The sequence below is a fragment of the Callorhinchus milii genome, unplaced genomic scaffold, assembly GCF_018977255.1.
Source record: "Callorhinchus milii isolate IMCB2004 unplaced genomic scaffold, IMCB_Cmil_1.0 Scaffold5, whole genome shotgun sequence".
Taxonomy (NCBI): Eukaryota; Metazoa; Chordata; class Chondrichthyes; order Chimaeriformes; family Callorhinchidae; genus Callorhinchus; species Callorhinchus milii.
The window spans coordinates 4,365,377-4,381,054 of record NW_024704746.1 but is presented as its reverse complement, the minus strand read 5'-3'; the positions used below and the strand labels follow the sequence as shown (position 1 = coordinate 4,381,054).

Sequence of the window (15,678 nt, the reverse complement as noted above, 5' to 3'; positions counted from 1 at the left end):
TGGCGATTGGGAGAGGGGTTTGAAGGGGGAGGAGAGGGGTATGAAGGGGGAGGAGAGGTATGAAGGGGGAGGAAAGGCTTCTGGGGGGGAGGGGAGGGGTCGGGGCGGAGGAGAGGGGTCTGGGGGGAGGAGAGGGGTCTGGGGAAGAGGAGGAGAGGGGTCTGGGGGAGAGAAGGGAAGGAGAGGGGTCTAGAGAGGAGGAGGCGGGTCTGGGGAAGAGGAGGAGGGGGGTCTGGGGAGGAGAGGGGTCTGTGAAGGGGAGGGGGTCTGGGGAGGGGAGGGGGGTCTGGGGAAGAGGAGGAGAGGGGTCTGGGGGGGAGGAGTGGGGGTCTGGGGAGAGGAGGGGGTGTCTGGGGAAGAGGAGGAGAGGGGTCTGGGTAGGAGGAGAGGGGTCTGGGGAGGTGGAGAGGGGTCTGGGGAGGTGGAGAGGGGGGGTGTCTGGGGAAGAGGAGGAGAGGGGTCTGGGGGAGGCGAGTGGATGAAGAGAGGGGTCTGGGGGGAGGGGAGGAGGAGAGGGATCTGGGGAGGAGGGGTCTGGGGGAGGCGAGGGGTCTGGGGGAGGCGAGGGGTCTGGGGGAGGCGAGGGGTCTGGGGAGGCGAGGGGTCTGGGGGAGGCGAGGGGTCTGGGGAGGAGGAAAGGGGTCTGGGGGAGGCGAGGGGTCTGGGGAGGAGGAAAGGGGTCTGGGGGGGGCGAGGGTCTGGGGGGAGGCGAGGGGTCTGGGCGGAAGAGGAGATGCGTCTGGGGAGAGGGGTCTGGGAGGAGATGCGTCTGGGGGGAGGAGAGGGGTCTGGTGGGGAGGAGGAGAGGGGTTTGGGGAGGAGAGGGGTCTGGGAGGAGGAGGAGATGCATCTGGGGAGGAGAGGGGTCTGGGAGGAGAAGGAGATTCGTCTGGGGGAGGAGGAGAGGGGTCTGGGGGAGGAGAGGTATCTGGGGGGAGGAAAGGGGTCTGGAGGTGGAGAAAAGGCTTCTGTGGTGGGAGGAGAGCGGTTGGGGAAGAAAGGGGTCTGGGGGAGGAGAGGGGTCTGGAGGTGGAGAAAGGCTTCTGGGCGGGGAGGAGAGCGATCGGGGGGGAAAGGGGTCTGGTGAGGAGAGGCGTCTGTATGTGAGCGGTCTGGGTGGGAGGGGTCGGGGGGGAAGAGAGGGGTTTTGGGGGAGAAGGGAAAAGTTTCGGGGGGGTGGAAAGTGCTTGGGGGGAGGGAAGGGGTCTGGGGGGGAGGGAAGGGGTCGGGGGGGGGAGGGGTCTGGGGGGAGGGGGAGATGGGTCTTGTGGGAGTAGAGTGGTCGGGGCAGGCGGAAGAGAGGGGTCTGGGGGAGGAGGAGAGGGGTCTGGTGGGAGGAGAGGGGTCTGGTAGGGGAACAGAGGCATCTGGGGGGGAGAGGGGTCTGGAGGTGGAGGAAAGGCTTCTGGGGGGGAGGAGAGGGGTCTGGAGATGGAGGAAAGGCTTCTGGGGGGCGAGGAGAGGGGTCTGGAGGGGGAGGAGAGGGGTCGGGTGGGAGGACAGGGGTCTGGAGGGGGAGGAGAGGAGACGGGTGGGAGGACAGGGGGTCTGGAGGGGGAGGAGAGGGGTCGGGTGGTAGGAGAGGGGTCTGGCGGTGGAGGACGGGTCTGGATGAGAGGGGTCGGGTGGGAGGAGAGGGGTCGGGGGATCTGGGGGGAGAAGGGGGTCTGGGGAGGAGGAGAGGAGTCTGGGGGGGAGAAGAGGGGTGAGGAAGAGGGATCTGGGGAAAGGGCTCGGGGTGAATAAAGGGCTCGGGGCGGGGGGGAGGAGAGGGGTGAAGAAGAGGGGTCTGGGGAAAGGGCTCGGGGTGGGGGGGAGGAAAGTGGGATGGAGGGGAGGAGAGGGCTCGGTGGGGGAGAAGGGTCTGCGGGTGAGAGAGGTCTGGGGTGAGATAGGGGTCTGGGGGATGGAGAGGGATCTGGGAGGGAGGAGACTGCAGTGGAGAGGGATCTGGGGGGGTGGAGGGGTCTGGGTGGGAGGAGACTGCGGTGGAGAGGGGTCGGGGGGAGGAGAGGGGATTGCAGGGGAGAGGGATCGTGTGGGTGCGAGGGGTCGGGAGAGGCGTCTGGGGTGGAGGGGTCTTGGGTGGAGGAGAGGGTTCTGCAGGGGAGAAGGAGAGGGGTCTGCGCGGGAGGGAAGGAGGTCTGGGGGGAGATCTGGAGAGAGGTTTCTGAGAAGTTTCTGGGGTGAGGAGAGGGGTCTGGGGTGGAAGAGAGGGATCTGTAAGGGAAGAGAGCAGTCTGGGGGGAGGAGAAGGGTTTGGGGGGGAGGGGAGGGGTCTGGGGAGGTGGGAGAAGGATCTGGGGTGAACGGAGAGGGGTCTGGGGGTGTAGGAGAGGAGTCTGTGACGGGAGGAAAGGGTTTTGGATGGAAAGTGAGGTGTCTGGGTGGGAGGAGAGTGTCTGTTGGGGGAGGAAAGGATTTTGGATGGAAGGAGAGGGGTCTGGGTAGGAGGAGAGGGGTCTTGGAGTAGAAGAGGGTGTCTGAGGGAAAGGAGTCTGGGGGAGGAGAGGGGTCTGGGGTGGCAGGAAAGCTATCTGTGGGGGGGGGCGGGGGAGCAGGGTCTCTGGGGCACTGGGAAAACCTGTGTACATCTGATGCTGGTTGGATACCTGGTGTGCGGTCTCCTGGACAGCTGTTGCTGTGCTCTGTTTGACACCTTCGCTTTATGTGCAGGAAACAAGGCTGCATGTGGCTGGAAGGCGATATCTACCGATCCCTGAAAAAACACAAATGTACAGATAAAGATTGCATGGGATTGTCTCGCATCATCTCCAGTATCGATGCTCTCTCTCTCGGTGGTAACCTTTATAAAACAGGAGAGGTACGTACACATGACCTTACGTCGGCGATTATCCTCTGTGTGTCTGACTGCCAGTTGTGTGTGTGGGGTGTGTGTGCGCGAAGTTTGGGGGGTGTCCGTGGGGTGAACTCAATACAACCTGGCGATGGGTTCTGACTTTTAAGTTCACCCCAAGGTCTGACCAATGAGCCATAAGCTCCAGAGATAAGGTTGTCTTTTCAGCGCCTTGGGACGTCCTCCCGACGTGAAAGGCGCTCAATAAATGGAATCTTGTTGTTGTTGTTTTCATGTTGGAGGTAGTGCCGGCTGCTGGGAATCCATCCTCAGTCAGACACTGAGAGCTCCTTTCCCGCAGTTAGAGCTGCTCCTGTTGAGACGGTGTAATTTTACATCAACAACAACTTGCATTTACACAGCACCTTCACGTGGGGGTAGCGTCACCTGTAATTGGGCTTGAGAAGCAGGAGCGTGACCTGTTTATTTGCTTTACCTTTACAGAATGATTACGAAGAAGATGGAGGCACGGTAATAAAAACCTACATGACACAGGGAGATAAGTTGCGTGCCTTAAAGAGCAGGAGACAGCCACGCTCAGCAACAACAGGGGCTCTCAGGTGATGTAATGCATGTGTGCTGAGGGGAGGGGGGTTTATTTGTGTGAGGCATGGGGGGGCTTAATGTGTGTGACCCGGGGGGGGGGGGGGGGGGGGTAATGTGTGCGCGGCGGTGGGGGGAGAATGTGTGTGCGACGGTGGGGGGAGAATGTGTGTGAGGCAGGGGGAGTGGGGTGGGGGTGGGTGGGGAGTGTGTGTGAGGTGGTGGGGAGTGTGGGTGAGGCGGGGGGAATGTGTGTGAGGCGAGGGCTAAGAGGCGGGGGCTAATGTGTGTGAGGTGGTGGGGGTTGAGGCGGTGGGGGTGTGAGGCGGGGGTGGTGGGAGTAATTGCAAACAGCAATTTCAGGGATTTTAGAAGGAAATATGTAAACTTTGTGCCCAAATATCTGTGTTTCTCCTCTATTGGGATGTGGACCCTACAGCACACGGCTGTGATTGCAAAGATGCCAGAGAGTTAGTAAATCAGGTACAACTCACTGCCTGTTGCATCATTGCATTATCTTGCGAGTGTATGTGTAACGGAGCTCCACTGTCGTTCCGTCATACATTTCCGTGCTGAGATTGCAGAGACAGACCAGCATCTGTTTCAGGAAGAAATTCAGCATCGGTCCATCTCGCTCCTTCCCCAACTGTCTAATTGTCCAATAGCCATCAATCATTCTCATTTCCACCAATTTGTATGGTTCCTTTCTGAAATCTTTGAACCCTGACACCTTGTTATACTTGCTGGAAATCAGCCATTTTAGCATGAATGGCCACCAGCAGGGAATTGTGCGCACACCAAATTGTAACTCAATCCGTGCTCCAAACAGTGTCTGAGTAACGGAACTTATTCTATCACCTGTGCCTCCATTCAGCTCCACAAGCCTTTCATCCTTTTACCAAAGTATTATTGTCTGCTCGTTCCAATCTCTCTCTGAGACTGTGTGGATCTCACCTCTCGCACAGCCTCCCCTACATGCAGGAGTTGGCACGTGTAGGATAAAGACTGCGCGTTTGCAACCTGTGAACCATCGTCACGCTCAGTGCTGAGCCACTGCCTGAGACGGAGGCTGAGCTATGGTGCTTCATCAGGTACACGAGAGCTGAGAGCAGCTTTGGGAATGACTCGCTGCCTCCTCCTCCTGCCGTTGGCATCAATGCAGGCAGGGAAACAGAGGAACAGGAGGAGGCCATTCAGCCCCTCAAGCCTGTTCCGCCATTCTGTTAGCTCATGGTTGATCTGTACCTCAAGTCCAATTACCGCCTCTGTCCCTTGATACCCGGATCTATCCACATCAGTCTTGAAAATGTGAATGGAGTCAACGTCCACAGCCTTTTGGGGGAGAGAGTTCCAGATTTCCACTTTCCAGATGCCCCTTGTTTTCACTCCTAAATCGCCTTGCTCTAATTTTAAGACTCATCTTCTTCTGGATTCCCCCACCAGAGGAAATAGTTCATCTGTAGCTACTCTATTGAATCCCTTTATCATTTTAATCATCTCGATTAGATCAGTCCTCAACCTTCTGAACTCCAGGGAATACAGACCATGTTTATGCAACCTGTCCTTTTCAACTCTGGTATAGACTCTGGCATTCCACCCATCTTGCCCTATGGGATGGATCCAATTCCTCTCTTGCTCGCTGATAGAATTCTGGGCATCCTAGACATGAAAAGCACAATTCAAGGCTGTGTCCCATTACTGCTGTCTCTAGTGTACAGTGTCACTCAGACATCTCTTATTGTTACTATGCTGTAGCTGCTCTTTGAAGGAGGATATTGAAGGAAGTTTCTGTCTCCCGGTACCCTGATACAACTGGTCGTTCATTTCATGGCTATTTGCAGGACGCACCGATCTGAAATTGGCTACTGTGTTCACCTGCAAAAATACAAAGTCACTACACTTCACAGTCAGTCAATCCTTGAAGCGCCTTGAGACATGACTATAGCACAGCAAGGATTATTGTTGCATGACTGTGTTATAGCAATAAATGGAGAACGTTCAAATAGCTTCAAACCTGCTGCAGAAACTTTGACTAATCTCGCCAGCTCCACTGTAGCCACCTCCGCTCCTTCACACCCCCTCTATTGCTTGTTCCTTGTCCCCACTGTCCCACCATTTGCTGCACGCTCCCTATAATAATCCAGCCCTTAATACATTCACCTGTGTAACATTCACCTGTGTAACATTCACCTGTAACAACATTAAATGTTTGTGTGAAATACCACGAGCAGTAACTGCACTTGTTGAGGGCCTGACCTCCCAGTTATCATGTTGTTGGATGTTGATTAGATGAAGGATTTGAAATTAAGATTCAATCAGTTACTTTAACAATGGTTCATCAGATGTGCTGTTTATTTTACAGGCTGGATGATATGAAAATTCACACAAGATCTCCAACTCAGCCATTCAGGTACGCAAGTGTGTTTGCAGTGATATTGGGGTGTGTTGTGCTGCAGGAGGCAGAACAGCAGTGACGTGTGCTGTAGTGAGCAAGGCAGCAGTGCAGTGCGCTGCAGTGTTTGCTGGAATGTATTTACATGTAGCTAAACACTACACAGTTTATCCCACAGTTGCTCCAAACAAATTATGTTCATTGGTTGAGTTCCAACTGAGTGAGCTACACTACAACAACAACAACAAATTACATTTGTACAGCACCTTTCCCGTCAGGAGGACGTCCCAAAGCTACTGCCAATAACGAGTTTCTTAATATTATTTTAATTAATTTAACAAAGTCTAATTGCAAATCCTAGGGAACGGAGTTGTTGCTCTGTACTATGTTACAATCATCTTTCCTCACTGTCTCTAGTGTTGGTTATTAATTAGTCGGTGTCTGCCAACAATGCGGCTTCACAAGACTTTCTGGTTTGTTTCTTTAGAATCAATTCCTCAAGTCTCCAGGGATCCATGTCCCCACTGAAATCCTCCAAGGTCACAGCGATGACCTTTGCCAGCCCAAAGCGGATCGGCCGGAATGCCACAGCCGTGAACGGCAATCTGAAGAGGTGAGACCATGTTCAGAGGTCGTCTTTAGAACAAATTGCTGCTAATCAGCGGCTCAGGAAGCCCATCGTATGATGATTATCTCAATCCGGTCTCTTACTGTCTCCTGGTGTGCGAGGGGGGCGGTGTCCGTGGGTGGGGACGGTGTGCGAGGTGGGGGTCGGTGAGCAAGGGGAGTACAAGGGAGAGGGAGGCAGTGTGCAAGGGAGGTGCGGTGGGGGGGGGCAGTGTGCAGGGAGTGTGGGGGGGTTGGGGTGGCGGTGTGTGAGGGGAGGCGGTCTGCAGGGGTTGTGCGAGGGAGGGGGTAGTGTGCGTGCTGGTGTGCGAGGAGGGTCAGTTTCCAGGTCGCTGTGTGAGCGAGGGGGCAGCGTGTGTGGATGCCTGAAACAATCGTGCTTTTCTGACGTGTTGAATATGTAAATTCCAGACAGGAAATTGAGCAGAATTGGCACACAAATTGCTTCAGTTTCTTAGAAACTGCTTTCCTCGTAGCTATTATCCTGGGAAAACAGTGAATTCGATAGCTACAGATTGGCTATGGCATTGACTTCCACTTGACCTCAATGATCAATAATAAATGCTTAAACATTTATGCGCTGTATGAACTGAACACCTTTAATAATGAGGATATTTGAAAGAATTTTCCATGTTTCAAGCTTGTTTTCTCACAATCGCCTGATTCCCCTTTATTATGATGATGATGATGATGTACGTTGTGTGTTGCTCCTCGTGTCTCTCAGCTTCACCATCAACACCAGACTAGGCAATTCCCTCGGCAATATCTATGCTGCCCCTGAGGAAGCCGAGATCTCGGGCACCTCAGTTCCCAGGACAGGTTTTACAATGAACAACGCCTCGGCCAGGTATTACCAGGAGCTGAACAACAACTATCACAGCAAGCACAGTGGGGGCTCCAGAGCCCACGTGGGCTCACACACCAGCCCAAAGGATGAACACAGCTATCGATCCACCTACAGCGGCCTCAGCCCCGCCACCATGCGCTACCTGAGCCGCTCAAACCCCGTAAGTTTACCTTATACCTGCTCTGGTATGTTTAGAGCTCTCACGCAGGATGTTTTCATCGTTTCCTATTGATTGAAGCAAATTTTCTCGTTCAGCACTGACATGATGGCCTCCTGCGCTGAAAGTATCTGTATTTCAAAGCTCATTTGGTTTTGGTAAAGATATTCTGGAGCCGGGTCGAGTGCAAGCCCTGGGTTTGACTCCAGCACCAGGTAGCAGAAATGTTCGGATGACACTGATGCAGACAGTGACATCAGGACAGAGTCAGCTCACAGCACAAAACTGCTGAATTAGCAAGAAATCACAGGATGCCTGGAGTGGAAAGTATCTCACTCATGCAAAGTAGGTGTTCTGTGCATAGGACAGTGCAGAAGGAGATTTGCTGTGTCTCCAACCTGACCTGGGAGTGTGGATGGACAGTGGGAGTCTGATATGGGAAAGATACACTTAGATGAGGACATTTCCGTCATGTTGTCCCACAAATGCCATTTTATTGCTAAATAAAGGTTCCTGAATGACCTGCAAAAACTGCTCAATGAGATTAGTCCTCGATTTGAGTCCGTACAGGAGCCTGAACATTGGGCTTCCACCTTGCCATCGTGCTCTATCATATTGTCTCGGGTCTGACCTATAATGTCGGTAATATTACATAGCTCTAGCTAACACTTCAGGTTTGTCACTTTCCCCTGTAGTCCCAAATAAGAATCACATTATCTCTGAAGGTTTGGGCTGTAAGTATACAATATTAAAAAGATGTGCAGAATGTCAATGGGACATCTCCAACTGATCTCTGTCCTCTCCCAGTCACAAACCCATCCCATCCGATCAGCGAGGATCCCACTCAGCCACTGTGTTTAGCAGGACATAGATTATTCACTCCATTTCCTCCTGAAGTAAAATTATTTAGTTTGTATCGATTTCTGATATCCCCACAAGATGTGTGTAGGTTTATTTCACAGTTTCACATCCAAGTGTTTAATGAAAGGAAAGCAATGAGTTTCGTTCTGTGGTGTTAAATAGGTAAAGCATGTTTATATCACTGTAATCTCTGAATTGTTTCTGGTTTGATTTTATTAAGATGGACGGTGCCTACGTTCTATCTCCCGGAGCTGTCTGGACAGTTTTCTTTGATGTAGATTGAAGACCGAGCATGACATAAATGGGCACATTACCTTCCAGAGGCCACTTAATGCCAGATAAAAAAGGAATAGCAATTTGTAATAAATTGTCCTTTTACAGCGTCAAGTCTGCTGCTGTGATTGTAATACACGTCAGAATACTGAATCACTGGATGATCACAAGCACAGTCTTTGCGTCTTCCAATAGTCTATTACTTTACACTGCTCAAAGGATCAATAACGTCACTAATAGGGTAACATTTGTGTGGAAATTATTCTGTATATCCGTTCATTACATAGGTGTGTTGTACAGAACTCCCTGCACTGGCCATTTGCTGACACCTGTCAGGGAATTACTTACATTCTAGCTCGAGTTAGACAGCCCCTTTGCCTTCCTCTATTATGAGGTGTTTGGACTGTTATCATCATCTGTGACTAATAATATCAATGTGGTCTCTTCTGCTGGTGTCCCAGTGCATCAGTCCAGCCACATAGTTTGAATGTAGAATTAGCCTGACTCGCAGGGGCAAGTAGCACATACCTGGTTACTATGAGGGAGACTGCATCTGGGGAGTTTGACCATGTGGGAAATCTATTGATGTGTTGGTAGACATGTCTGGAAGGTGAGTAACCCAATGCTATAGCTCGTGCTTGAGAGAAACCATGTGCTGGTTCCTCTCCGGCAGTAATACTCCAGAGAGTGAGCGAGGGACCATTGGAAGAGGAATGTGAAATGGAGAGGGGCTTTGTTGCCTATCAGATCTGGACTATAGATGTATGGAGCCACATCAAAACTAATACATACACTAACATTCTTGACCATGTTTCCTATCTAAGAGCCTCTGCAATTATCTGTATTGGGGATTTGGCAGAAACACTCTCTGGGTTTCCCTCCGAACATTTTATTTAAATTTGTTCCTTGTTCTCAGTTGAGGTCATTTTTCTCTTGCAGTCACTGCAGTCTGAGCATGTTCAGTACTAACCTTCGCTGAGCGGGAAACAACAACAACAACAAATTACATTGTATAGCGCCTTTCACGCATGGGAACTGTTCTGGCCGAAGACACAGAGGGAAGTGAAGTGAAGAATGTTCTACTTGTTCTAGAAACTCTCCGACCCTTGATGACCAGTTTCCCCAGGATTGTGAAGGGTTATTAAGTCACCCATTTGATTGACAGTATTTGTATCCTGTATCGGGACCTTTTTAAATCAAAAGTATCACTATTCCAGAAGATTCACGGCATAATTGGTTCTTGATTCTAGCTATGTTATTTGCCCTGTTGTGAGAATGGAACCAGCATTTTACTAAGCAATACGCCAGACACACTGGAATAGCTACAAATCAGGAAGTAGCGTATAGTTTTAGATATGAATATATATTATACATAAATTATGTGACCTTCACAATAAACGGTAAGAGACTTTGAGAATATTTAACCCTCTGGAATTCTACATTGGGGAGCTTTTTGCACTACTGACTGAGAGGGCAGGGCGTTGGGGCAGAGGGTGGGGGCACAGGTGAGGCCGTAGTGACTTGTTCCCCCAACTGGAGCAATGCCATTGCAATCTCCCAGCCCGTCCTTGTTTAAGTGAGGAATGTCACCAGCTCCTGCGAATGGGAGCAGCACTGAGTACCCCAGCCATGGTAAAAATTATGGTAACTGCTCAGGAACCTCCCGCGCTATGTAGGAACCCACAATGGTTCTGGAGAGAGAGGAAAAGGTATTAGTGCTGGCGCTAGAGAGAGAGGAAGGAGGTTATTATTTGGAATTAAACTGAATTTGGAGCCATAAGCAATAAGTTAGGAGAAATGCTCCCTATGGCTTCCTCAAATTTGTTACTTTACAAAAATCACAGAAAACAAAACTGATGAGTTATGGTAAATCCTAATGTTAAACAGGGGTTTTACCACAGTAGTTGTTTGGGACCAATTTTCATTTAAAAAAAAGTTTTGCATCTCAGATTGTAACATTTGTGCTGCACATTTATTGTGATTCACACAATTTGACTTCAGTGTGTAAAGTCTAGACAGAAATCCTTTTATGTTTAAAGACCAGATTTGTAAAAGTTATTTTTCACATGAATAGATTGATGTGTTTATTGTCGTCACACTGTGATATATCGCACTGTGTAAAAGCACCCCTCTTGTTCCCCGGGTGATGATGGTGTTGAGACATTCAGGAGCTGTCTCCACATGTCATTGCCAGGCTTTCCCTCTCATCTGAATTTTACCAGCAATTTAAGTGTGTAATATGATAACAATACTTTATATATGTTTTTAAAAAAATATTTTTCAATAATCGAATGCTTAAATAACATGACTTATGTCTGTATTCAGAAATTATATAGCATTAATTAAAAAACCAAGAACAAAATGTAAAATGAACATACCTGAAGTAATCTGGCATTTAAACCCAGATGTTGTAAGCTTTGATTTTTATTTATATATATATGTGTCTATCTGTATATGTGTGTGTGTGTATATATATATATTCAAAAGTTTAATGGATAATCTGTTAATGAACTCAGAAATATTGTTTGTAGTGTTCTCTCTATTTCTGTGAGAAACTTTTAATACAATTGCTTTAACTATTGAATTATTGTTCAAGAGTTTTTAGTGTGACATTGTGTAGGGAGATTTACTCCCTGTTTTACTGTAGGGAGAAGGTCGCACTGAGCAGTCAGCAAGTGTAGCCACGACTACCTCCTCAATAAGATACTTAGAGACATTAAAAAAAAGCACATCTATTTTTGATGCTGTGTACAAGGCAAGTTTTTACAAATGTTTGTGCTCAGACTTGCTATCTCTAGGCCTTGATTGTATTTAAATAATTAAAGCTTCATGTCAAATGTTAAGGAAACGTGTCCTGAGTGTGTGTTTGCTGTTTCAGCGGGTGCCTGCTCTCATGTCTAATCACCAGGTAGTAATGGGGCGTGAGGTACACAACAACAACTTGCATTTATATAGCATACCTCGCACAGGGTAGTGTCCCACAGCACTTGACAATCTCTTCTGAATTGTGGATTATTTTCTTTCACCTCATAAAATCAACTTAAAAATGTTTTATTTAAACTTTTTGCAGCACACAGGAGACTTTCCTGCTCCGTCTCGATTGAATTTAAGATGAAACCCAGCAATAAACATGTCTCACCTTGTCTCTATTACAATGAGTGGATTGAGAAATATTGGTTCAAGTTAATTTCCACCAATATGGATTTATGAATTCTCTGATGACATAAGGTACTGTATAGCCAGTCTGCATCACTGGCCAAATCCAGACTTTGGACAAACCGTTGATGGGAACAACATCTGGAGAATTCCCCAAATGTCAATATGGAAAAGAATTCCCAGGATTTAATGTTAGAAACACAGGAGGTTGTCATCATTCTGGAGTAGAAGTGATTGAAACCATCACTTTTCTTGCCCGAGTTATTGGTTTCTCTGCCTCACAGATCTTCTGCTCAAGTGACTGGTTACTCCTTGTCTTTCAGATGGGGCGTTAACCATCTTGACGGGGAATAGTGTCATCAACAAAGTGAACATCCACCCAGTCACTGATGAAAGTTAGGCCTGGAGAGAGGCGGAGGGAGCCAAGTCGGTGACAACGATTGGTTCTGAGACGCTGTACCCCCAGTAACGGTGAGCTTCGCACCACGTGAGACAGAGGCGAGCTGAGGTTAGGGCCAGCCAAGGCCCTACATGTTGATTGTGGGTCTCCTCCTGCAGCCTGTCGTACAGTTTGGTGCATGAAGTAAGTGCAGCTTCGGGGGTGACAGTAGCTGCACCTGAAGGAATCAACAACTTTACATCTACAACTGTGTAAATCCTGTATTTGCCAAATACCTGTTTCTACTCGAGGTCACCAATTCACATCCAGGTTTAATAAAGTGACAAGCTGGTGGGCTAAACCTAAAGGAGCGAGATCTAATTAACCTCTTCACCAAATCTCAATGTGTTCCTCTGCCTCGGAATGTGCCTGTCCCGTTTCCATCCCACACTTGTATTTTTAGGGGTCAGCCGGGTGTCCGACGTATGCGGAAACCCATCACCATGTTTATAAGAGTGTCCAAACCAAACTGAGATTGCCAGGCATCCCATTTACACATGGAAATCCCAGAGAATGTGTTGCTCCTGGTGTCCACCACTGGACCTGTCAGTTATTTCACGCCTGAATTAGAAACCGGTCACATTGTCACACAACGACAGCAACAAAATTACATTTGCATAACGCCTTTCATGTCGGCAACAAGCTTACAATACAATTTACATGTATATAGCTACTGCCTTTCACAATAAATTTAATAATTTACATTTACGTTAGCTATCCAGCTCTTTCACAATTAATTTAAACTAATTAAATGGAAAATAGGACATCAGAATGAGACCAACCAGACATGTGGAGTCCTGTAGCTGAGTGGTTAGAGCACTCGCTTTGCCAGCGAGAGACCTGAGTTCAATTCCCGGCAGAGGGCGAAACCTTGGGCAAGTTTCCTTACTCCACACAGAGCCTAATAATAATCCCTCCAAAACCCCAAACAATAATAAATTGGTCATTTTCAATCTACGGCTGTTTGTGGGACATTGCTGTGCGCAATTGGCTGCCGCGTTCGCCCACAAACATACAGTCAATTCACTTTACAGTGTGTTCTGTGAAGTGCTTTGGGACGTCCTCCCGGCGTGAAAAGCGCTATATCAAATGCAAGGATTATTATTATTATTATGTCTGAGATGAGGTGGTGTGTGGCAATAAGAGTGTAAAGCTGTGCCTGGCTGTAGACAGAACACTGATATGGCCAAGGACAGAGCGAGAGGCCAAATATAGAGCCCTGACAACACCACATGGCTGCATTCCAGAAGAGAAGCCATTTCTAAGTAATGTTATAAATAATGAAATCATAATTCTTCCTTTGTTGTTTTCTCCGGAACCAGACATTTGTTCCTTCTGCTTAACTTAAATCATTAATTGTTTCAGTGTCTGTATGAATTCTTCTATTAACAGCAGAAACAAGAATGGGTGGAGGACATTTAACAACCAAGTCTGTTCTACTAGTGCATTACATTTTAGCATTTTTTACCCTTTTGCAATCCTCCTGATTACTTCTCTTTCCTCTGCAAGTCTGTGTCGCTCGTTCCACAACCACAAGCCTCAGTGTGAGAAAGCTTTATTGTGCTGCACTCAGTTCTAACCATTTGGTTCTAATTTTAAGAATTTATACAATTGTATTTGTTCTCTTGTAATGATCCATAAAATACACAGTCAATTATCTTTACAGTAATAATATAATAATATTCCTTGCATTTGATATAACACCTTATCATGTCTTCAAGACATCTCAAAGCGCTTCACAGAATATACTGTAAAGTGAATTGACTGTACATTTTGTGGGTGAAATGAGGCAGCCAATTGCACACAGCAGTGTCCCACAAACAGTTGTGGACTGACTGACCATATTATTTTTTTAATTATCGTGAAGGAATTATTACCTCCGTAAAAGTGATCCACCAATTGACTAACAACTGGGTCCTTATTTACTGCTAAGTAAACAGAGGAGTGTGGAGTAAGGAAACATACCCAACATTTCACCCTATCTTGAATAAAACCCAGCTCCTCTCGCTTGTGAGGCGAATGCTCTAACCACTAAGCTACAGGACTCTACAGTATATTCTGTGAAGCTCTTTGAGACATCTCGAAGACCTGATAAGTCACTACATCAAATGCAAGGATTATCATTATTATTATTATCCTTCTAAGAGTCATCCACTATCTAACCTGTATTTTAAACCTATATGAAATCACACTTTAACCGCCTTTGCTTTCAAGGAATCCAATCCCAATCGAGCCATCATAGAGCGTGAGTCTGAATATCTTTGCTTGAGTGTGATTGTGTACGTGAATCAGCATGCATGAGTATGTGAGTGTGTGTGCATACGAATGAGTGTGTAAATGTGAATGCGTATCTGTGTGTGTATATGAATGAGTTTGCGGACTACACAAAGTTAGGTAGGGTGGTAAACAGTGAGAAGGATAGTAGCCGACTGCGGGAAGAATGGTAAAATGGGCGACACATGGCAGATGAGTTTCAATGTGGAGAAATGCGAGGTAATGCATTTTGGTAGAAAGAATGAGGGGAGGCAATATAGGCTGGTAATACAATCTTAAGGGGGGTAAAAGATCAGAGAGACCTGGGGGTTCAGGTAAATGAATCCTTGAAGGTGGCAGGACAGGTAGATAAAGCTGTAAAAAGGGCATATGGGATACTAGGCTTTATAAATAGGGGCATAGAGTACAAGAGTCAGGAGGTTATGATTAACCCATATAAACACTGGTTAGGCCTCAGTTAGAATACTGCGCCCAGTTGGGCACTGCACTATAAGAAGGATGTTAAGGCATTGGAAAGGGTGCAGAGGAGATTTACGAGGATGGTATCAGGAATGAGGGACCTTGATTATGAGGAAAGGCCAGAGAGGCCGGGATTATTCTCATTGGAGCAGAGAAGGTACGAGGAGACCTAATAGAGGTCTTCAAAATCATGAGGGGATTTGACTGGTGGGTGTGTCGGTGACTCGAGGTCACAGATTCAAAATAGTATCTAAAAGAAGCCGAGGGGAGGTGAGAAGACATGTTTTCACGGAGTGTGTTGTTCGAATCTGGAACGCATTGCCTGAAAGGGCGGTCAAAGCCGATTAGATAACTACTTTTAAAAACATGGTGGACGGGTATTTGGGGAGGACGGGTTTGCAGGGTTATGGGGAAAGGGCTGGGGAGTGGGACTGACATTACATTGCTCTATTCAAAGAGCCACACAGACTCGGTGGGCCAAATGGCCTCTTTTTCTGTGCTGTCCGATTCAATGATTCTATGAAATGTGAATGAGTACCTGTGTGTGTACGAGTGAGTGTGTAAATGTGAATGAGCACCTGTGTGTGTATGCGTGTGTAAATGTGAATGCATATCTGTGTGTGTATGAATGTGTGTAAATGTGAATGAGTGTCAGTGAGTGTGTATGAATGAGTGTGTAAATGTGCCTGAGTGTCAGTATGTGTGTGTATGAGTGTGTAAATGTGAGTGTCAGTGAGTGTGTATGAATGAGTGTGCAAATGTGAATGAGTGTCAGTGAGTGTGTGTGAATGAG

At 47.8% G+C, this 15,678-nt stretch overlaps 1 protein-coding gene across 3 annotated transcripts in view; it reads left to right on the top strand.

The window, feature by feature from the left end:
• cdc14ab (cell division cycle 14Ab) overlaps window positions 1–11,392 on the top strand; it is a 40,391-nt gene extending 28,999 nt beyond the window's left edge. For 2 of the 3 annotated variants that reach the window (XM_042335417.1, XM_042335418.1), the window contains exons 11-16: window positions 2,677–2,824; window positions 3,302–3,417; window positions 5,763–5,810; window positions 6,280–6,405; window positions 7,144–7,426; window positions 9,497–11,392. In XM_042335417.1, coding sequence (XP_042191351.1) covers window positions 2,677–2,824; window positions 3,302–3,417; window positions 5,763–5,810; window positions 6,280–6,405; window positions 7,144–7,426; window positions 9,497–9,526 — 751 coding nt within the window. In that variant the 3' untranslated portion in view covers window positions 9,527–11,392. Of the gene's footprint in view, window positions 1–2,676; window positions 2,825–3,301; window positions 3,418–5,762; window positions 5,811–6,279; window positions 6,406–7,143; window positions 7,427–8,504; window positions 8,605–9,496 lie in introns of those variants that run through there. The other variant, XM_042335416.1, reaches the window with a different exon arrangement.
• Window positions 11,393–15,678: the final 4,286 nt, after the last annotated feature.